The 23,757-nt window shown below is 40.6% G+C and overlaps 2 protein-coding genes across 11 annotated transcripts in view; one reads left to right on the top strand and one right to left on the bottom strand.

Annotated features, from left to right (window-relative positions):
* LOC135490578 (uncharacterized) overlaps positions 1-16,240 on the bottom strand; it is a 28,120-nt gene extending 11,880 nt beyond the window's left edge. Inside the window, exon 1 of one of the 3 annotated variants that reach the window (XM_064775763.1) lies at positions 16,158-16,240. Coding sequence is in view for 2 of the 3 variants with exons in the window: in XM_064775760.1 (XP_064631830.1) it covers positions 7,769-7,854 (86 nt within the window). In the remaining variant the exon portion in view is untranslated. Of the gene's footprint in view, positions 1-7,768; positions 8,452-12,930; positions 13,121-16,157 lie in introns of those variants that run through there. The other 2 variants (XM_064775762.1, XM_064775760.1) reach the window with 2 other exon arrangements.
* On the top strand, positions 76-22,424 carry LOC135490579 (muscle M-line assembly protein unc-89-like). 8 transcript variants are annotated; one of them, XM_064775770.1, is made up of 10 exons: positions 76-492; positions 18,632-19,278; positions 19,583-19,700; positions 20,053-20,121; positions 20,248-20,298; positions 20,648-20,702; positions 21,015-21,155; positions 21,449-21,517; positions 21,734-21,793; positions 21,984-22,424. In XM_064775770.1, the coding sequence occupies exons 2-10, from the start codon at positions 18,632-18,634 to the stop codon at positions 22,031-22,033; spliced, it is 1,260 nt and encodes a 419-aa protein (XP_064631840.1). In that variant the 5' UTR covers positions 76-492; the 3' UTR covers positions 22,034-22,424. The 8 variants fall into 8 exon arrangements, with proteins under 8 accessions (XP_064631840.1, XP_064631839.1, XP_064631836.1 ...); XM_064775769.1 differs by having other exon boundaries at positions 77-492; positions 18,627-19,278; XM_064775766.1 differs by lacking the exon at positions 76-492 and adding an exon at positions 528-680.
* Positions 22,425-23,757: the final 1,333 nt, after the last annotated feature.

Consider the following 23,757-nt stretch of genomic DNA (forward strand, 5'->3'; position numbering starts at 1 on the left):
CCATATAACCACGAGCCTATTCACAGCACAGCAGTGTACAATAGATCCAACCTGATTACAGTACTGGCTGACAGCCAACTTGTGTGGCGTCATAGAATTTTCTGTTGAACTCGGCTCAATCAATGGCTGCCAGTGACGCATACAGCCGTTGAGACGTAGAAGGCTCACATGACAAAGGAACGACTAAATATGGAATGAGCATTGTTGTAAAATGGCTGAAGGTTCAATTTGTGGCTACAGCAAAGGAAATGGGTGAATTTAATGATGTATTTGAAGGTATGCCTGAAACTGCTTACTGAAAAGCAAGAACATTGAATTCACGACTGTGCAATTGACAGACATGGACGTTTCACAACAACAGGCAACAAGGCAGACTGCAAAATGCTGATGAAAAAAAAAATGTGTTAAGCCAAGAGACAGTCTTTGTTCCCCACAGGAATAAATGATGCATGGAATCACTAATTGGGATGATGTCTCAAGTCACTCATACAGGTGTGTGTGGTGTTATGCGTCAAATTACTAATGGGAAAGAAATTTGACTCCACTTGGAAATGGTATGCCGAGTCACTACTTAGTCATGCAAGGTCATTACGGTGTGTGGAGTCACTATTGGAAATGGTATGCGACTTCGGAGTCATCATTTAGTGACTCATCGTGTGTTGAGTCACTATTGGGTAATGGTATGTTGAATCATTACTTACTAACTTAGTAAGGCCATAATGCATGGTTATAACGGTGTGTGGAGTCACTATGGAAATGGTACGTTACTTCCGAGTCACTATTCAGTGATGCATTGTGTGCCGAGACTCCACTTGGAAATGGTATGCCGAGTATACTTCACTATTGGAAAGAGGATGTGGAGTCATTATTGAGTAATGTATGGAATGCTGAGTCACCATTTAGAAATGGTATGTTGACCAACCATTTCGCAATGGTGCACTGTGTGATTATTCGAAAATAGTGTTGAGTTACTGAACTTTTCCTGATCAGTCTATCCTCGGGAAAACAAGCAAGATCAGTTATTGCATTTGGATGTTCTCATCCAAACGCACAGCGATAGAGACCCTTGTAACACATTGTGTTGCCTAGTAACCAGATGACTGGTTTGATGTTTTCATGTGCTAAGGCCTTAACACCATGTAACAGGTTGCTAAGCTACCAAGAGCTTTCACTTTCACATCTTTTGGAATAGCAACCAAGGTAGAAGAGAGAGTAACTACCAATTGCTGTAGCTGTATGGAATTAGCACCAACAATACCCGCTGCAGCTGTGGTGAATGCCTGTTGCAAAGGCTGGCAAGAACTGCCTTTGGTCTTGCCAAGTTTATTGTCATGGGTATTGGCATGCCGACTCACCGGCAGTGAACCTCAGTCCATGTAGTCTCCTCTGGATAGTACGCACAACGCTGGTAGATCGGCATGGGTATTGGTAGCTGTACTTAGGTGCTTGTGACCAAGTTTTTTTGCAGCAAATGGCTGTTGCCTAGTATTACTTCAACTATCAGTCATGCAAAAACTGCAGCCATCAGTTCAGATGCTTCCATTTCAATGCTGACTGCATAGGTACGCAGCTTCCTTTTAGTGTTGCAAAAGTAGCTGGAACACCATTTCTAACTAATTGTAGATGCAAATGTACAGGAACAGGTCGCCCCGCTGAAGCTGCAGCAACCTTCTGCAATGAATGCATCAGCCAAGAATGCTGTACTTATCACAGCAGGGCCAACTACTAAACCGCTGGCATACTTGCTTCGATATGAAGCAGGCATCAGAAATGTGTATGCAAGAACAGCTACATTTATCTGCCTTGTCGCTGTCGATTTCTATCCACTGAACTACAGTTCCACCACAATGCCATTCAGCAATGTTTGTGTGGTCTTACTTATGCTTGGAAATGGGGGCGACAACTGCTCAGAAGGTCGATGACATAGCAGAGCAGTTAATTGCCTCAAATACGCCGCATGATGCAATACGGTTTCCTGCAATTTGCTAACTGCCACGCTAAATTACTAAATAAATATTATTTAACTATAACCAACCAGAATGGGAAATCCTGCCACCACAACTACAATGTACATTTCAAATATATGTACATGTAATTGCAATAACAACTACAATGTACATTTCAAATATATGTATATGTAATTGCAATAACACTTATGACAAGATGATTTTATCTGATAAATCAAAGCAAATTAGGTCTTCTTCAGATTGAACTAATCATCTTTTGTGTCGTCACTTCCTCTCCAGTTAAGCACATATTTTTCTTCGGCAAATCGTTACCTTTACCCACCGTGATGAAGTGCAAACGGAAAATCAGGATGCTTCATCTGCCATCATGATGTCATCAGTATGATTCATCATCCATGAACACAAAACGAGGGTGGTCACTTATGCAACGCTTGGGTCTGCCGCTAGGTAGACAGGTTAGCGGATGATCAGCACAGGAATCATCCTGAGCTTCAGGTTTTTGATACTCCTACGTCCCATACAAAACCCTGAGAAAATCCATTAGAATCGACAGCGAAGGGTGGCTGTTCTGATAACCTGATACACTGTGCGTAATGTATGTATATATAGTGTTTTATATGACAATAAAATGTATATGAATAAAGTTTAAGATAATCCTATCGTTAAATCGTTTTATACTTCATCGATTCTATGCTGTTAAACATTGTGTAGACGTGTAATTGTGTTTTAATTAAGTAATGAAATAAATTTGCAGCGGGTGCGCGCAATACGAAGGAACAGCACTGAAAAATTCAGAATTTTCATAAATACCCGGATGTTCTAAAAATAGCAGCTAATGAAAATACGCGTTTCATGGCGCTGATTGAAATTTAACTAACCTACCTCGGACCCGAGCCCTATGGCGCAAAAGTCTATACAATTGATAGTGCATCTGAGAGCATTAATTCCTGGGTTCGTGGTTTACGAATTTCCGAGACTCAAATACAACCGACGCTCTGATTGGGCGCTTTTTTTTCTACCGCTACAATCCGTCTGAAGGGCATGGATTTCCCCAGGGGTTTGTAATAGCGAGAGCTGGAGCATATGGAAAACCACTGGGTGCCGAGGATGCACAGGAATCAACACAGGAATAAATGGTTGAGGCATGACACAGAAACAGGAACATTTCTGAAGAGAACAAGCAGTTGATTCCATTGTTTGTCATGTATTTTCATGCCTTCTTCATGCAGTTGGTCACACATTTACAGTGAACATGCCACGGGTCTGAAAGGTGAGAAGGTACTAACAATTTACGTAACTTCACAAAGTTTGAAGAGAAAGCAGAGTCGATGGAAGTTGACATGCTTAAAAGATTGGTTGATTTCATTATCGACTGATCAAAAGTTGATACTTAAAAAAATGACTTGCATGTTCACCCTCTAAAGTATTTGGTGCAAACCCACTAAAAACAGGGTACAAGCAAAACAATATTATAAGATAAAAACATCAGCACCAATGAACAAATTCCAACGAAATAACTTGGTACATTCATGAAACAACCACTTGATTATGCAATATTAAAATCAAAATTTTCACATTCCAAGTCACTGTAATTTAAAGAATATAAAAAATCTACGATAACAAATAAACAGACAATAAACATACAACAAGTGTCTTCTGTACTTCAACAACGGGACCAGGCAACAATGACTTCAACAATCAATGGGATTCATTCAACATTAAGTAACACTTTACAACCACCTGCTCATGCTGTGAAAAGGACATTTATCTATTGACGATTGTCATCAGTTCATCACCTTATTGACAAATATCAAACTTACACAAAAGGATTAGTCTCATAACCAGCAAAATTGGCTCAAAATCAAGGTCGACACTTGTGATTTTTGAGTAAATTGAGAATATTTATGACTGTGGGTCAAATCAGTTGGCACTTTCACAAGGGCCGATATTCTGAAACATCTCTCAAATGTTAAGTTCAGCAACTGGAACCTTAGTAGAGTCAATTTATGAAAAATAAGGCCTAACCTCAAAAAAATTGCAAGCAAACGTTTTATGGTTGTTTATTGTAGTATTGGGTCTTGTGAACAACATATCAAAAGTTTACAAAAATTTATGCCCGGGAAAGGGTCAAAAAGTGACGTCAAAAACAAGATGGCCGCCAAATCATAAAAGTGGCTATATCTCACTTCATATTTGACATAGAGTGAAAATATTGGTGCCTAGGTATAGGTTTTAGGGGTCAAGGAATCCATTAAGCCTATTTATGAGGTTGTAGGAGAATTGCATAATGGGAAATCCAAGATGGCCGCCACGACGGCCCCAGATTATGTCTTTGGCCACAACTCAGTTCATACTAAACGAAACTGACAGTTGTGTGGTGTCTTTTCATAGGTTTTAGGGGTCAAGGAATCCATTAAGACTATTTATGAGGTTGTAGAAGAAGTGCATCATTGCAAATCGATGCTGACCGCAATACACCCAAGACTTAAAAATAGCTCAGTTTATGTTATTGGTCATCAAGCGACAAAACATGCATTTTCTCCACGTTGGAGTACGTATGCAACCTAGCCGCTAAGCAAAACATCCCACCAATCGTTACATTCGACCAGCCGCTCTTCTGGAAGGCATCGGAGATCGTAAATGAAGTACCAGACAATAGTCCGATTAGAAATGTTGTGTTGTTACTAGGCAGTTTCCATACCTTCATGAATCTTCTTGGGGCAATAGGAACATTAATGGATGGGAGTGGGCTGAGACAGATCCTAGAAACAGTCTATGGAGAAAACGCGGTTGTGCATATGATGAGTGGTAAATCTGTACAACGTGCATTTCGTGGACATCTTCTTGTGGATCAATGCCTTACGCATCAGATAGTGGCTAAAATCATCAAGGACGAGACTGGTTTTGAAAACGTCTTGAAAGAGCTTGAAACGCTCTACGCTCTTACGGAAACTGGTGAACGAGAGATGGAGTCGTTGCTGAAGTCGGATTGCATCGCAACAATCGCTCATCAGCTCAAATCGAAAGAATGTGAACTATCCAATGATTCAAAGACAAGTAAACTGTGGATAAACTATCAGAAAATGTTGGGAGTTGCACGCGAGCTCATTGAGGCTGATCGCACTGGGTCATGGGAGATGCACCTCCATGCCATCGCAGATTGTTTGCCAATATTTGCAGCAGCTGGACACCCTAACTATCTCAAGTCGGGTTATCTGTATCTACAGAAGATGAACAGCTTAGAAGCTGAAAACCCTACTGTTCATCAGAAGTTTATGAATGGCTTCCATGTCATACGCCGCAGCAACCAATACTGGGCTGGCCTAAGCTCTGATCTTGTTATAGAGCAGACGCTCATGCGTTCTCTTAAAAGCACAGGCGGGCTAACAAGAGGAAGTGGCTTCAGTGAACACCAAAGAACACTTTGGACCATGTCTCGCCCTGTAACCTCAGCCTACAACTATGCCATGCAAGAGTTCAGCCAGATGGTATACACAACAAGTGAACAGCACAAAGAGGCTACGCCTTCAAGGATGAACAGAGATAAAGCAGACGGAGAAAAGCTAATAGAAAAACTTGCAGACTTTTCTCCCTTTACAGGGGATGCCACCTTGCGCAACATTATAACAAGGATAAATGCTAATGAAGATGTGAACGTGCATGATCTTTTCACGGTTGGCAAAAGCGTAGTAAAAGCAATGGAAGGACAGTCTATATTTTCGTATTCGCACAAGAGAAATACTAGAGTGAAGACATTAGCTACTGCCCGGGCCATCAAAATAACTGGCGATCGAACCATCGACCCAGCTCTGTTGTTTCAGAGGTTCTTGGTTGTGTCACAGTCAGGAGAAGATCTTAGTCTAAGTGAGGTGATGGACTATGAACTCAGCCCTCATCCTCCATCGTTATTTGAAGCAAAGCACTGCTTGCGCTAACCAGACAAGGCACAACTGATGGAAGCTATAAGAAACCATGTCACTCCTAAATCCGAGGATGCCGTGCTCGATACAATCCCAGTCACTGATCACTACGTTTTAGACGGGGGCTCACTTTTGCATAGAACGAAATGGACCGAAGGGTCCACATACAGCTCGATCGCCGAGGCATATGCAAAGCTCACTGGTGATTTATACGGACATGCCACAGTTGTCTTTGATGGGTACAGCGGAGGGCCAGGAATTAAGGATAATACTCATCAGCGACGAGGTGCTAACAAGACTGCAAACAAGGTCGATATATCAGATGCTACCAAGTTCGTTGGAAAAAAGGAAGACTTCCTCTCAAATGTGGAAAACAAACAGGCTATGATTGATCTAATCGCAAACTGTTTGCGACAGAAAGGCTGCGATGTCATTCAAGCTGAGGGAGATGCAGACGTGGACATTGTAAAAGCTGCAGTTTCGATGTCTAGGTACAAATCTACAACGCTCATTGGTGAAGATACCGACCTGTTGATTCTCCTCTTGTATCATGCGACAGTTGAGGACAGCCATGAGCTGTACTTCCGTTCAGACAAAAGTGGTAATAAAACAAAACATGTGTACAACATCAGTGTTCTGAAACATATATTAGGTGATGACATATGCACTGATCTGCTGTTTTTGCACGCATTCACGGGTTGTGATACGACTTCAAGAATCTTTGGCATTGGAAAGAAATCCGTGTTCGAAAAGATTCTGAAGGGAGACACCGTGTTACGCTCATGTTCAAAGGTGTTTTGTTCCCCTGACAGAGACAAAAAAACTATCGAAGGTGCTGGCTCTAAAGCAATGATTTCATTGTTTAATGGGAATCAAAGCGAATCTCCTGCAGCCCTTAGGTACAGTTTGCTCTGTAAGAAAGTTTCAAGAGCCAAGGCATTTGTGACACCTGAACGACTTCCACCAACTGCTTCTGCCACCAGATTTCACTCACTTAGGGTGCATTACCAAGTGCTTGTCTGGATGGGCATGAGTGAGGACATGGTTCCAACTGACTGGGGATTCAAAGTCCAAGGGGATACACTCATTCCGATCATGATGGATAATGACCTTGCTCCCGAGGCTCTCCTCAAAATGATCCACTGCAACTGCTCCGCTACATGTAACACACTAAGGTGTACCTGCAAAAAGCATGGGCTTGAGTGCACGAATGCATGCGGATCTTGTCAAGAGGGGAACTGTGACAACATGACTCTGGACCCAATACCAGACGAAGAAGACGTTGATGAAGAACAATGAGATATAGAGGCTATTTCCACAGTGACTAAAAATAAAATATTACTATGTACATATAGTCGTTGCTAAATATAGTTCTTTAATATTCCCAACTTACGCACCATATCTGGTGGCCATCTTAGATTCCCTATCATGCACTTCTTCTACAACCTCATAAATAGTCTTAATGGATTCCTTGACCCCTAAAACCTATGAAATGACACCACACAACTGTCAGTTTCGTTTAGTATGAACTGAGTTGTGGCCAAAGACATAATCTGGGGCCGTCGTGGCGGCCATCTTGGATTTCCCATTATGCAATTCTCCTACAACCTCATAAATAGGCTTAATGGATTCCTTGACCCCTAAAACCTATACCTAGACACCAATATTTTCACTCTATGTCAAATATGAAGTGAGATATAGCCACTTTTATTATTTGGCGGCCATCTTGTTTTTGACGTCACTTTTTGACCCTTTCCGGGACTTAAATTTTTGTAAACTTTTGATATGTTGTTTACAAGACCCAATACTACAATAAACAACCATAAAACGTTTGCTTGCAATTTTTTTGGGGTCAGGTGCTATATTGACTCTACTACCTACCTTATCCTCTTTTTGATAGATCGGCTCCGAAGCCGCAACATTTCTCCAGTCATTTTTAAAAACTCCTCAACAAGTTTTAAGAGCATCGACAATCAGTACAGATGACACACAGCACGTCCCACACACACTGACACAGTGCACTTCTACGGGACAAAGACTTCCGTTAAAAGGAGTTTTATGAAGCACATAACTGTCCTGTACTGCAGTTCAGAATTCTCAATATATGACAAATCACCAACCAAAACAAAAGGGAACCAGAGATAGAAATCTAGAGTATAGGCAGATTTAAATTCCCCTATATATTTAAAGGCAGAATCAGTCAACAGTTTTTCTTTTCCAAACGAAATTGCTCTCGTCTTTGTGCAGCAGTGATGGCCTATGGGTACACAGGCTACAAAAGGTTGAGGCGGGAGCCATTGTCAAACTTGGGTGATCGGTATGCCAACTCTCAAGAAGAGCTGGCGCTCAGCTTAAATTAGGGCAGTCATTGTCACTTTAGGAAGCTTTCGATAGCCTTCGATATGAAAGATTCATTGGTGCCAGGCAAACATTGGGTTGAAATTGACAAGAATTTTATAAGTAGTTTTTTTCTTAATTGGAAAGAGGTAAAATGTGACACCAGAATTTTTAATTTTCTGAGGGCAAATCAGACAACAAGATCATTCTAAAACAGGAACAGGAAGAACAAAGCAGCATTATTTGATAAATTTTGATAAGCACCAGAGGCAAACTCCTATATAAACCTAACCTAAACTTGTTTTTACCAGTATGTGTTGGAATTGATGATATTGATAATTCAATAGTCACTTTTTCTTGATAACACCAACCTTTGTTCCAGAAGTGCTGGATCATGTTCCCCACCCAAGGTCTCTTTATCAACTAAAAAGTATTTTGAACATCATCAGGCCTTTCAAATTCAGTACATGTGTCTAATTCCTATAACACTATCAGAACACAAAACTGAGGTCAACATTTCCCTGACAATGCAATGTGCAATTTGAGCACATATAATTAGTTCACCCACAGACAACGAGCAGCAGCTATGAGATACAAGGCATGGCCAGCAATTTCGGTTTATGCCTGTTTCCCCTATTCCTGTTTCGCCTACAAAATTCCTGTTTCGCCTATTCCTGTTTGGCCTATTTCCTGTTTCGCCTATTTCCTGTTTGGCCTATTCCTGTTTCGCCTACTTTCCAGTACCCCTACAATAAATCGACTCTCCCAGGGGGAACCTTAGGGATGCATGTCCATTTTATGGGGAAAATGTGAGGGGACAATTGGATGATGTTAACGATGTGATGACAATTTGACTAATCAAATGCCATCAACTTTGTTAACAAACCATGCCATGACCGTTTTGAAAGAGTCACCTTGAAAGCGGGGACAGTCCGGGACTTTACTTGACCATAGGACCATACTGACACACAGTAAAAACTAATAGATTAAGTAGAGTAAAGCAGTCGCTTATTTTATAAAAACAGGAATTCATGAGTTTTTGATAAAAATACATTATACTGTACATTCTCATAATTATTTGATCAAAATCAGCTGTAAAACCCATGTCATAATAAAGAACAATGTAGCTATAGGTATCCTTTCTATTAAGAAGCCAGTTACTGACTAATACTACGTTCACACTGAAGGCGAATTCAAACCGTCTTCCGGAGAGCGCTCTCTGGAAAGCGGTTTGTAAAATCCGGTCGCGTCACACTTGGGTCTTAAAGCGCATTCAAATCGGTTTAAAACGGGTCACAATGAATACGCATTAACGATGCGCCATCTATAATTACATGGTTGAACTCACTCACAGTTATGCTGTGGGCATGCGCAGTGCGAACGCACTGCTTAATGCGCATTAAGCGCGCCACACTACGAATTCCAAAGCGGCTTCAATGCGAATTAACCAAAGCGACTTCGTTGATGCGCATTAAAGAACCGTATTTGTTAAAGCGGTTTGAAAACGGTTCAAACCGACCTGAGTGTGAACACCCAATACGTATTAAAGGTTTAAAGCGGATTCAATTCGCTTTATAACCCCAGTGTGAACACAGTTTTAGATAAAAGAAAGAGAATCCAAAATATAAAATGCAGGCCTAAGAAACCTTTCTCAAATCTAATGAAAGGGTAAAACTTTCTTACTATTTTTTTTCTTGCCTTTTAAAATAAGCTAAAACATAAGCCTATGTAAGCTATGTATAATTTTCCAAAGTTATTCCGAATGATACTGAAATAATTGACATGTCGCTAAATCCATTATTTCAGACTTTATTCTTAATGATAGCCTTTAACACTATAGTAAGGGACGGTTCATATTCCTACGTCTGTGGCGAAACAGGAATTAGGTGAAACAGGAAGTAGGCGAATCAGGAATAGGTGAATAAGGAATTAGGCGAAACAGGAATAGGCGGAACAGGAATAGGCGAAACAGGAATACACCGCAATTTCATGCAATGAAAGTCTGATTAGAGTTTTAACCAACCCTGAAAAGAGGATTAGGTTAAACAAATAGTACTAATTCAGATACCTGTTGTCCAAACACTGCAACCATCCAAACTATTCTTTAATTCTCTTGCACCCAGTAAGTCCTTTTATATAGAAAATATCAATTTGACCTTGATTTTTTAATGAATTTGGACATCCTTGAGTGTTCAGCATGGTATGACAAAGGTCATTGCCAGCCGTGCTTGGGTGACCCAAATCATATATATATATGTGACCCATCACACCAAAATGGGATTGTAAATTGCCAGACTAAGTATTGAGCAATCGGAGAAAATATAAAATGTTGCAAATATTAATCGACTTTCAGATTATGAAATAATGAGCCTCATATACACCATATCTACCTAAGTATTTTTTCTGTCAGTCAATTAGGCACAAAATATCATACAAAATAGAGGTAAACTTTTTAAACGTTTAATATTACTTGTATACAAATCCTCTATGCATTATGTCAGAGAGTACGATTTGTAACTTGTAACTTGAATAACGTAAGTTTCTAGAGTAAATCACACGATAAATTCACCTCTCATTCATCAGCAATACTACATCACTAGCATTATACCCGTGGCGCAGGCAGGTTCAAATGGGCTATATCTTGAATAGATTGAATTGCAATGAAAATCTAATGCAATATCAAAGGAGCAATATTGAAGAGGCAAATTAAACCAACCATTTGTCCACAGACTCGGACCTAGCTGTGGCGTGCTGTATGTGTGCATAAAAAGTGTATCAATTGGTCCGATAGAGATGATGAGGCAATGTCAATATGCCTCGTTCCTCAGTCAGCAATATGCCCCTTTTTATACGGAGAAGAAGGAGAACTCAGATAGGCCTTCACATGTCGGCTTCCAAATGTCTCGGGCAAGGCACTTAGTCGAAAGGCAAGCTAGAAGTTCAGCATCGTGAGCAGCTCCTTGATAAGGCCATGCCAAGTTCAGAGTGCCTCTTCAGATACATCAAGTATTGAAAGCTGTGGTGAGCACATAAACAGACCATGGTCACCTTCATTTGAAAATTCCTTCATAATCAAGGGCTAGCTCTGACTAAAACAGCACCCATAAACAATAGACCATCAATTTGACCCCAGCTCCTAACTGCGGGAAAACCCAAGTCCAGCAACCAAAGTACCAAAAATACATTTTTGTTTACATTTGAACTGCACACATGCGTTTGTTTATAATTTCATTTCCCACGAAATCGTGGATTGAAAATAACATTAACCTGGGTTCAGCAGGTCAGCAGGTATAACGGCTGTTCCAATCATCCCCCTACAGCCAGCTGTTCAAAAGGTAATGTTATTCACCCCAGAGGGAGTGCAGATAACATTAACCTGGGTTCAGCAGGTCAGCAGGTATACCGGCTGTTCCAATCATCCCCCTACAGCCAGCTGTTCAAAAGGTAATGTTATTCACCCCAGAGGGAGTGCAGATAATTGATTAAGCCCCTGCATAATTTAACAGCAATGGCTTGGCTTCTGTTAGTGGTAAGGAGAATTGACAGTGTCCGATTAAAAATCCCTCATTACTGCTCCGCTGAAGTATATTTTTGAACAAAACCAAGACGTTGCATCAGGGTAAGTGTCACCACAATTCATGCAAAATTTCAAGGCAATCCAACGCCTCTAAGTGTGACTTTATTCGTCCCCCTTCCAGTATTATTATATAGATTCTTAAATGATATCCCGAATTTGTTAAAGTTGGTTCCGGCATCATCCCATCCCATTCCTCCACTGGATGTCCTCAAACTTTCCGATTAATTCCATGATTTTGGTCCTTCAACCACAAACAAGAAGAAACAGGAAGATGATGATGCCAATGGCTGGGGACAGCAGACAATAAATAAACTGCAAACTTCCGTTTTTATACTGCAAATATTCTCCATGTCCACATGTCAGCATGAGTTCAGAAGATCACAAAGTTGCATTTTTTTATTCCATTTAAAATGTTAACTCCTCAGCACAGCACAGCTCTCTCACTTAATGTTCACCAAGTTAGTGCAATAACAAACCACATCCTGAGAACAAATCACCTTTAGCCAAGATTAAGACTCAACATCTGCATCCTGAACACAAATGTTCACCAAGATAAAAGGACAACTAACCACATTCTGAACACAATTGTACACCAAAATTAAGAATACTAATCAACGATATTAAGAACACAAATGGCACAAAGAATAAGAACATTTAATCAACTAAAACAAGAACAAAACTGCGGGCAACTAATCAATAAAATCATGAACACATGTTCTCCAGGATTAAAGGACAACAAACCAGCCACATCCTGAACACAAATGTTCACAAAGATTAAAGGACAACAAGCCACCAACATTCTGAACACAAATGTGCACAAAAAAAAGAGCAACAAAGTTTTAAACACAAATGTTCAGTCTGAGCCTGCACTAAATGAATGTTCACAAAGATTAAATTGCAATTAATCACCTAAATTATTAACATGGCCATGGGACTATTCAATGACATTCTGAACACCCATCTTCAGCAAAGTTAAGAGCCACCAACAAGCTACACACCGATTTAACTGAACAAAATTTTTTTTTTAATAATAACAAATTTACTAAACTCGGCAGACTACAAATACAAATGTATAACCAATAATTTGTCGAGAACGTGTAACCATATTTCAATTCGATCCTAAACTTACCAATATTCCATAACGCAGCAGGCAATGACATGTCTACCTAACAAATTCCAATACGGCTATGAACACATCTGTCATAACACACCTCTACTTATAGCCTCGACCCAGACAATGCCAGGCACCTTCTTCACCGATTGGCTAACACACATCAGGTCATCCGGCCAACCAATCACAACAGGCAGGCACACAGTCATGCACAACACTCATGACTCACTCATGCTCAGACAAAGCACACCCAGATAGATCCGGTTAGATCTGTCAGGGTTGCCATAGAGACACTGGCAATGTGCCATTAGTCGGGCAATACATCTGCTGCCTAGACTAAACCAATCTTATGCCTCAGCTTTACAGGATATGGAAAAACAGGTATGAGGATATTACAATACACTAAATATAAGCTGTGGATGGTACATGTGATGTAGCTGGCCTTAATTCTGAATTCATTGATGGGGAAAATGTTGTACCAATGCAAGACACACACTGGTATTTCATGAGTCCAACCATGGAGGTACAGGTATTATTAAGAATGCCTCCATGGTCTAACCTACATGTGTTAACTGCATACACTAAGCAAACAATAAAGCCTTGATAAGCCCCAATGGACGTCTATTGTGTAAAGCAAGTGCACCTTGCTTGACCTTTGTGAAGTATGCCAATCCCATGTGCTGTAAATTACCAAACCATTAGTCACCACTCAAAGTTCCATTTACATGTAAGTGTTGAATAGCCAACCCATATAGATAGGTGTACATATGAATAACACACTGGTACTGGGTATTGATCCATTTTACCATAGTGAAGTCATAGCCATATGGGATTGCCATAGGACTGGAAGTGTTATAGAGCGGTATCAGTGTTGAATAAATAAATAAAATGAATAATCTATATGTGTGTGGCTATACTGAATCTATAGTCAAAATCCAAGGTTGGAGTGTTTTGTTCAGTATATATGCCAGCTGTCATCATAAATAACGCATCATGACTATAGGTCCACTAATGAATGTACAAACTCCATAAAAATATACTGACTGTAGGATTACTTATAAAATGAACTCATATTGTAGTGGACTTCATTTTTAAATGAAAAGGCCAGGGGCCATTGTGCTCACCATATAGTTATTTGGTGGTTAGGAATTCATCCTGGTTAAGAAACATGCTACATGTATAGTATATAAATCAAATCAAAGTTGGTATGACATGTGATGTATCCTTGCCAGTAGAACCTACCATAAAAATTTTATCGAAAACGAGTCACTTATAAGAGAGATATAACACTTTTTAGATTTCCACTTTTGAGACCAATCAGGTTTAAAATATGGCCACCCGGCGGCCATCTTGAAAATTTAACTTGCAGCTTATCTTCCCCTAGTGGCCAAGTACAGAATCAGATCGAGCCGAAATTCGACCCGGGGGTCCTTTGTACAAAGTCTTAAGTTCCTAGCTCTGGCAGTTAAACATGCCACAGTTTTTGAAAAAGGATACCGACAACGACGGACGACTGACACACCGGTATTGTACAGACTACCCTACGGTAAGCCAAAAATGTACTGACTGTAGTGTAGGCCTACTTATAAAATGAACTTATGCATATAGTGCAGTACACATACTGACAAAATACACAGTGACTATAATAGGCCTACTACTCATAAAATGAATTTAGAATGTAGTGCACTACTTAAAATATACTGACTGTAGGCCTACTGATAAAATGAACTCATAATGTAGTGCACTACATTACATTTACACATATTGACTATGGGCCTACTCATATAATGAATTTAGAATGGAAATTTAATTTGAATGATTTAAAATGGAATGGCTTTCAGAATATGCAACACATAATATAAGCCGGTGTGAATTTGTGTTTCTTACCTGTACGAAATAAAATACAATATTTTTAAAAGATATGTTAAATACAATACATGATATATTATTTGCATCACATGATGTAGACCACGCCAGTAGTTCTTATACATATTATTCTAATATGCACATAATACACTTACAATTACATGTACATTTCATTACAAACTGACATCATCATTAGGCACACAACACATGAGGTAGGCCAGTGGTTCTTTCACATGCATTAACTGGGATCAAATGGCCACAAAACGTGCCCCCCCCCCCGATTTTGCCCTTTGAATAGTACTTAGTAGGTCGAATCAAAAACCTTCCCTCAGCTAGTGACCAAACCAAGAATCAAATCGGATTGAAAGTTGTTGCGAGCTTTTACAACTTACAATCCAAGACTACATACCGAACCAGTATGTACTCCCAGCGGAACAGAACAGTCCTGCTAACAATAACACAAGCTGTTGGACACCTTCTGACCTTCCTCGGGATGTGAACTTTTAAGGGTTATAGGTACCGCCATCTCGGCTAAAACTTGAAATCCTACAGCAATTAGAACTTTTTCAAAACGTAGTGGATGCTCATTTCAAGGGCGGAAATCCATTCTTCGTTTTCCAGAGAGCAGCCTCCCGGGTTTTAAAAATGAGCGTTCAATACTTGACTTGCCAAACTCAGCTCGACGCCGAACTGCAGCGCCACTCGCGGACAAAGATAAAACAACTCGACATTTTTTTCACCGGTTTTCTCGCTGCGCATGCGTACCAGCGTCATCTTTTGTTGATTTCCGCTGGTACGCATGCGCAGCGAGAAAACCGGTGAAAAAAATGTCGAGTTGTTCTATCTTTGTCCGCGAGTGGCGCTGCAGTTCGGCGTCGAGCTGAGTTTGGCAAGTCAAGTATTCATTATGCATTTGGAAAGAGTTTTTAAAATTGCTTTAGGATTTTGAGGTCTAGCCAAATGGCGGTACCTATGGTCAACCCTTAAAGTGGGCAATCCAACGCAATCACCCAAATTCTGCTTTTGAAAATATTTGAATTATGTACAAACAAAAAACTGACAAGAGAAGTAAAAAATGATCAAAAACAATACTACTTAGATTTATTTAGCTTATTAACTTATGGATGCTTGACAGGACCATGCATGCATATCCAGCTTCATGTACGGACCAGACCGTAAGGCCTCAACAGATTTACACAATTCACCCTTACACATTTTGTCATCGATCGCGCAGTGCACCGAGCATACAATAACAATGCATCATGCCATCAAAGCACATAACACGTAATGGCGGCGGCGCCGTACAAATCGAAGCGGCCGACACGTGCGCGAAAAAAGTTGAGATTACGAGAAATTGGAACATCAGAAATCATTCTAACCTGGAGACACTGTTCTTCAACCACGAAGCTTTGTCAGTCCCAAGTCGGTACTTCGAGCGATGAAAGGGAGCTGAGAAATCGACAGATATTTAGGCCATTTGTCGCGCGTAAGTAAACAACAGAAATCAACATGGCCGCGATAAACGGGCAACATACGGGACAGTGCGCACGGCGAGCGGAGTTGCGGGGTTCGGGCGAGATAAGCGGGCTTGGGTCGCTGCCAACTCTGCTGGAGGAGTGAGGCAAGGTGAATTACTGAGGCCATCATCTGTGCTGTGTTAGCATCCTGACATACAAGGCTCCTAGATCGCAACTCCTTTCTTGGCCAAGTAAAAAAATAAAAATTGGGGGCAGTTTTGATGAGAACGACGGTTATGATAGACGTTAGAGTCAAAATCTTTCAATTCAAGGGATCTGGATGGTTAATTTGCAATGTCACTTGTGCGATATGGCTGAAAAATCTGACTGTCGTTCAATCCGTGCTCCGGGAAAAATGTGTGATTGTAGCCTATCTGTAGCGACCACCCTAAGGACTGCCCTGGCCCGTGGTGTCCTCCAGCTAAAACTTTGGTCTTAAGTAAAACCAGTCGGTGCCATGGCAACTAAGAAGTAAAAAATTGTTATAAAATAGTTATTTTTACTATCAAATTAAGAGTGTAGGGCCGTTTGCACCAGACCAAAAACCCACCCGACCAGACCAGCCCAGACCATGATAACATCGCTCACGGCGTCATCAATGTGACAAGGTTGTCACAGAAATAATATATGTGTGAGTAACGGGTTGGTTTCGTAGGCCCGAAGTAGTCCGAATATATTGACCAGGCCAGATATTCAAAGAGAAAAGTAGATTAATGTCGTGCTAAAGGCGAAGTAAAAATGTGTTGCCAAAAAAGAAATCACCCACTATACACGGGGATTGTTGTGTAATGTGAAAAGGACTCAAACATTTTATATCTTATACCAACTACCACATCCTGATATCAGGTTTTTGATACTTCTAACCCAAATATCGAGGCGAAGTATGCAATTACCATGACAACTACATGTATATTACTAGACAATCCCGACGACGATGAGTGGAGATGAAGTTGCGCCGTGACAGAAGGGTGGCGTGAACGCGGTGCGCGGATAGTTTTTCGCGCCACTGAGGAGTTTTGCGTGGTGAAAATAACAAATAACGCATTTTCTACTCAAAGCGTTGCTCAAACAAATGATTTATATCACTGTGACCTGCGATTAAACTTGCTGATTGAACATAATGTGTGACAAAATCATAGCCTATATCTTGCCTGCGAGTAAAACCCGCAATCACTGGGTTTGATATTGATCGTGATGACCACCGCACCGCAAAATAAAACAGGAAAAGAACAAAAATTTAACGTGTCCGACCCGCAATCAGAATTTTGACACAGGTGTAAAGAACGAAGCGCCCCAACGAGCTGTGACCTGGATCATCGCATGTGACATAATCGCTCGTTTGCCGCGGCATCGCAGTTGCTTTCGACAAGAATTGGTGGAACTCTGTGCAACTCTACCGCAGTACCGGTGCATTCATTCTTGATTTTAACAAATCCACAGGACAATAACAACAAGAAATGTAAGCTTAACTTTTTTTTAATCGAAAACGTCCACCGCCAAACACATAACAAATACATCAAACTCTGGACTCTAATATAGTCGGGGCCAACATGAAAAAACGTGAATGTTCCTTTGTCACGCTTTATCCTGATTGCTTATATCACATAAAAACATTACTGTGTAAATTCTCAGAAAAACGTGATTGCCGAATCACATAAAAGCAGGATTAAGAGTCCAATTACGGTTTAGCTTGAATGACTTGACATTAACTTTTTAATGTCCGGAGTTGTGTGTTTTTTGTTAGTTTGAGGGGACTATTTTACTGATTGATCGAAGAAGAGAATTGATTCGGGATATCGTCATCCGGGACCTCACGGTGTAATGAATCTATGTTGGCAGAGAGAGACAGAGTGTTTCCTTCGATCTGTTTGGAGAATGCGTGGTACTTCTTTACACGGCCACGAAAGTTTTCCATGTGGTGGTTTTCCTGTGCGAATATTTTTTGTTATAAAACGTCTTTAAACAAGGCTTCGGCATGTTGGTAATTTGTTTGAAATGACGGAAATCATCATTTAGAATTTGCATTTGCCTGATTCCGTGAGAAAAACGACCAAAACTGGCCAAGTCAGTGGATCATCATCATCAAAACTAACCAGTGAAACTATAGTACAGTACCAGTCAGAATTGCAAAGTGAACTCTCACAGACTCCGAGTCTTTGGGCCTACTAACTTGTTGTGTTATTATATGTTTTAGAGTTTACACCTGCATGATGATGATTGAGATAGTTTGGCCTCTCGTAGTCATACTGCTAAAACACTCCGTGGGCCATATACTAGGGGGCGGCATGTCAATTGTCATGATGTTGATAACATTTTCCATTTCTTTTTAAGTTTAGATGTCAGGGTTTAAGTTCTTTAGTCCACTTCGTACACCGCACATGAAGAACACCAAGGGAGAGTCACATGACAGAATAAATAAACCAGATAAGGAACTTGAACGAAAAAACATGGGACAGACTGAAAACAAAAAACACGATTCTTCTCCAAAGTCTAAATCAAAGGAAAAACTCGACTTGGATAGAAAATCAACAAAGAGAGTTAAAGGTGGAACTACTGAAAATTTACCAAGAAAGACATCAGAATCTGATGATGGGAGTGGATCGGATACTTCCCGTGTTCCCACAAGTGATGAGGAGATCGAGGGAAGTGAAACAGAGAGTCAGATTGATCGGTCACTTTCACAATTTGCGGACAACCTAAGAGCCAGGCTACATTATCACTCGGAATCAGAAAATGACAGTGAAATCATTCCGATCATGAATTCTCCAAAATTGCGTCAATCACCACGCAAAAAAGGCTCTGGCTCTGTTTCTAATCCCAATTCACCCTCCAAGAAAATGCGTAGCCCTTGTTCTCCGACTAAGGCAATATCTCCGAAGAAGAAATTACGTGAAGTTAAGAAATTGGAGCATGAACTCTCTGAATCTGCAGAGAGTGCTGAATCTGGTGGGGAAGAAGTCCACTATAAAGTGCCTAAACTCCGGTATGTAATTGTATTTGTATATTTTGCAGAAGTTATGACATCAAATACGGGTGGAAATGCACCATTTGGATTGGCACTGCTGTTGTTTTAAATTGTTGACAACAGAATGTTTGTTTCCAGGAGGAATGTCGTGTCAATTGGGTAGCTTGCGACAAGAATATGAGACGATAGTAATAGTAATATGTACCTAGATATATGTGTAAGTAGTGTAAAAACCTAAAATCATCTCACAGATTCAAGTCATAGGCTAAGACATAACATTGTTTGTCCCAGCTATGTTGTACAATGAATTATTTGTTTCCAGAAACCCACCACCTGCAGATTATGTACCTGTCGATTTCAACGAGTACAAACCACTCATCTCTGCAGAAGAGACAAAGTCTGATGATGTGGAGCTAATCTTGATAACAGTTCCTTTCGGTGTAAGTTCTTGCAAAATAGAGTCAAACTGCTGCAGGAGATAATTGACACTCCTAGTGGCTAAAAGTGCTTACTTTCCGTCTCAAATTCTTTCCACAGGCTGTGGGCCAAATCCAAAAATGAGCTTAGTACAATGTATCCACTTGCCTGCAACAACTTTTGTGGGAACTTTTTATCATGTGTTTTTGTCACCCTATTCAACGTGATAGAGCATCTTCACCCTGCCCCCAAAATGTTGTCACAGATTTTTAACAAACAGCATAGGCCTTTAATCAAGCAAAGCAACAGGCTTGGGCATGACAGTATCATAATTCCATAAAACATAATTAATGCAAATGGTGATGTTTCTTCCAGTTTGATATCAATGATCTTGACAACAAGCCCTTGCAGATGGACGGTGCTGGCCTGATTAAAAAGGATAAGGTATGAATTAAAAAATGGATTTCCCATTCTTATATGAAACTGCTGGATATCAAGAAGGTTTCACCTAATCAGTCCGACATTTGTGTTGGTAAAAACTCATATCATACGGACCCTTTCTGTTTTCAGGATGGTGTTTCCTGGAAGTCTCATGCAAGAAAATTGACAAAAGATGATAAGGTGAGTTAGAATATAGGCATGATTACTATATTCCTGCGGTCTGAGTTTCCTAACTGCTGGGATGTGAAGGAAAAAATTGGAAGATTTCTCTTTACTAGTACCGGTACATTATAATTTTCAGTTTATGAATGATATGGTGATCCTTAGATTGGCGCGGGTCTGGCTAACCCTTATTTAATATCACAGTTCTACGTCTTGTTTCTTTGTGCTGAAATATATTATGATTAATTGCACTGCTAGCCTTCAATTTGTGTTCATTGCAGTTGTGCAGGGTTTAACATGTAAAGAAAAAATGTCAAAATTGGAAGTGCATCCCATATTCTGATTACTTAATGTTTTTCCTTTACAGATTCATGAATACATGCCACTCTTGCCGTCCAAGAGGACTGGACAGTTGGTGCCAGGTACGGCTTCACCTCGGTTTATCCATATGCCATCATATCACATCCTACACCATAAACAATGTATAGCATTTCTCCTTGCCGTCTTGCATGCCTCTGCTGGGTTTGGTGAAATCATTCGATATAGTAAATACGATCTATTTTACAATGGTAGTATCAAAATGAAAGTATTTCAATGTGGTCATTATGAACAAAGGGCTTTCTCTGAACATGCTTAAAAGAAAAATAATCCACAGCTTTCTTGAAAATGTTGAAACCGTGTGAAAAATTTACAAGATAGATTTTTTACTCTCTCTACTATCGTTGTGTTTTCAGTGAAACCTTTTTCCCGGCAAGTGACCTTCACAGCAAGCTATGAAATCCCAGCGCTTCAAGCTCCTGCCATTCCACCGGACCCAAGTTTTGAAATCCCTGAGGGGCTGAAGTACAGAAATAAACCCTTTGGGTGCTTGGAAGGTATCAGTATTAATTACAATTATTTCCAATATAAAAGCTCTGATAACGACAACCTTGAATCAAAACATAGGGCATATTACACCCCAGTCTGCACTGCAGACTCTGTTTTCTTAAGGCTTTTGACTTCTAAAATTGCCTCCTAGTGATGGCGTTATTTCTCAAGGACACCAAAGATGAAACGATCGGAATCCTTTGGAAAGTCGAACTCACGACCTCCTGATTATGAGTACTTTATCCACTATGCCACCGATCGCCGGTCACTTATACAATTTCCGTGTCTTACACTCTTGCAGAGGATGACAAGCTTGAGTCGCCGAAAAAGGATACAAAGAGGAGCCCCCTTAAAAAGAAGACTCAACTTGGTGAGTTTCAGTACTATTTCCTTGCCTTAAATGAGTGGATTTAGTGAATGACTTTGATTTCCTCGATATTTTGATCCAATTTTTTCATCAGCAAAGAGCAAATTGTTTTTTCTTTGTTGACATACTGGTAATTGCTGATCCTGGGGGTTGAAACCTTGAGCTACAGACAAACGTATTGAACATTTAACTAGAAAAGTGACAATTTTTGTCTTTCAGATAAAACGTTGTCTCCTGATCATGGTAAAAAGAGACGCCTGGAGTCGGCACAGCAGCACAGTAAGTGTAATATGAAATCAACAACTTTATTCTAAATGTTTATTCATTTAATTGGGTCCACTGTTCACACAGGTTGGTGCTTAGGTGGAAGGCATATTGCTATCATCATTTCGCATTCCGTTTTATCTCGGAATCATCAAGATATTTTGAAGTTTTGAATTGTAACCCAGCTACCTCTTTCTTTCTGCAGATGATATGGAGAAAAAGAAGAGAAGGTCTGAGAAGAAAAGTAAGAAATGAAGGATTTTCTGTTCATTGATGTATTCAAGTAAACGTGAAATTGCATTTGATAAGTCAACACAGGCCACGGAAGTTCGTTTTTGTCACCATCCTCAGGTTGACATGACTTTGACGCATACCGTAGTGAAAATCAGCACAGCATACCCAATTGTGAGAACAATTTTTGCTGCTATAAGAAAATCAAGACTGTAAGTCAGTTGTCATCCAGATCACAAGAACGGTAATTAATTGAGGGAGGAGTCTTTGGATATATTCTTTTTAGTTTTCAAATCAAATACAGTGGTTCTTACTTACGACGCTGTTACCTTCAAATGTTCAACCTTCATGTACTTTTACAGTGTAATAAATGTTCATGCATTGTACAAATGCATGTACGTATAGTGTATTCCCATTGAATAAACTTGTTATTCTATAAAGTAGTTTTCTTCCTATTCACACTATTATAAAACAGAATACATTATGCAAAGCCTCGCATAATTATTTAAGAGGTCAAACTGGGTGACGATATTTGGAGTACGATCTTTTTAGGATTTATTATGAGTATCACAACGCATGTTCAGGAAGATGCACATGTGTTCATGTACAATGCTGAAAAGCAAGTGAAGGTGATCAGGATGCCTCCATGCCGACCGGCAGTGAATGTCATCTTCTGGGTGGTGTCTGTAACCATTGTGAGACAAAGTCCATGAATGTTGTGACATTGTCCCTGGATCAGGCCTTTTGTAGCAGAGAGCTCAAAGGATGTGATCCTGTCCCTCGATTGATTCTTCTCTGGGAGGTGTCTGTGTCCATGTTGAGACCAAGTCCAGGAATGTTGTGACATTGTCCCTGGATCAGGCATGTTGCAGGGGAGAGCTCAAAGGATGTGATCCTGTCCCTGGATTGATTCTTCTCTGGGCTCTTGGAGGTGTCTGTGTCCATGTTGAGACCAAGTCCAGGTAGGTTGTGACATTCTCCCTGGATCAGGCCTGTTGTAGCAGAGAGCTCAATGGTTGTGACCCTGTCTCTGGATTGATCCTTCTAAAGGATGTGTCTAGGTTTATGGGAGGCAAGTGCCAGGTAGGTTGTGACCTTGTCCCTGGATCAGGCCTGTTGTAGCAGAGAGCTCAAAGGTTGTGACCCTGTCTCTGGATTGTTCCTTCTCTGGGAAGTGTCTGTGTCCATGGTGAGACCAAGTCCAGGTAGGTTGTGATATTGTCCCTGGATCAGGCATGTTGCAGGGGATAGCTCAAAGGATGGGACCTTGTCCCTGGATTGATTCTTCTCTGGGAGGTGTCTGCGTCCATGTTGAGACCAAGCTCCAGGTAGGTTGTGACATTGTCCCTGGATCAGGCATGTTGCAGGGGATAGCTCAAAGGATGTGATCTTGTCCCTGGATTGATCCTTCTCTGGGAGGTGTCTGTGTCCATGTTGAGACCAAGTCCAGGTAGGTTGTGACCTTGTCCCTGGATCAGGCCTGTTGTAGCAGAGAGTTCAAAGGTTGTGACCCTGTCTCTGGATTGTTCCTTCTCTGGGAAGTGTCTGTGTCCATGGTGAGACCAAGTCCAGGATGTTGTGACATTGTCCCTGGATTAGGCATGTTGCAGGGGAGAGCTCAAAGGATGTGATCTTGTCCCTCGATTGATTCTTCTCTGGGGGGTGTCTGTGTCCATGTTGAGACCAAGTCCAGGAATGTTGTGACATTGTCCCTGGATCAGGCATGTTGCAGGGGAGAGCTCAAAGGA

This window comes from Lineus longissimus, chromosome 7 (assembly GCF_910592395.1).
Source record: "Lineus longissimus chromosome 7, tnLinLong1.2, whole genome shotgun sequence".
Classification (NCBI taxonomy): domain Eukaryota; kingdom Metazoa; phylum Nemertea; class Pilidiophora; order Heteronemertea; family Lineidae; genus Lineus; species Lineus longissimus.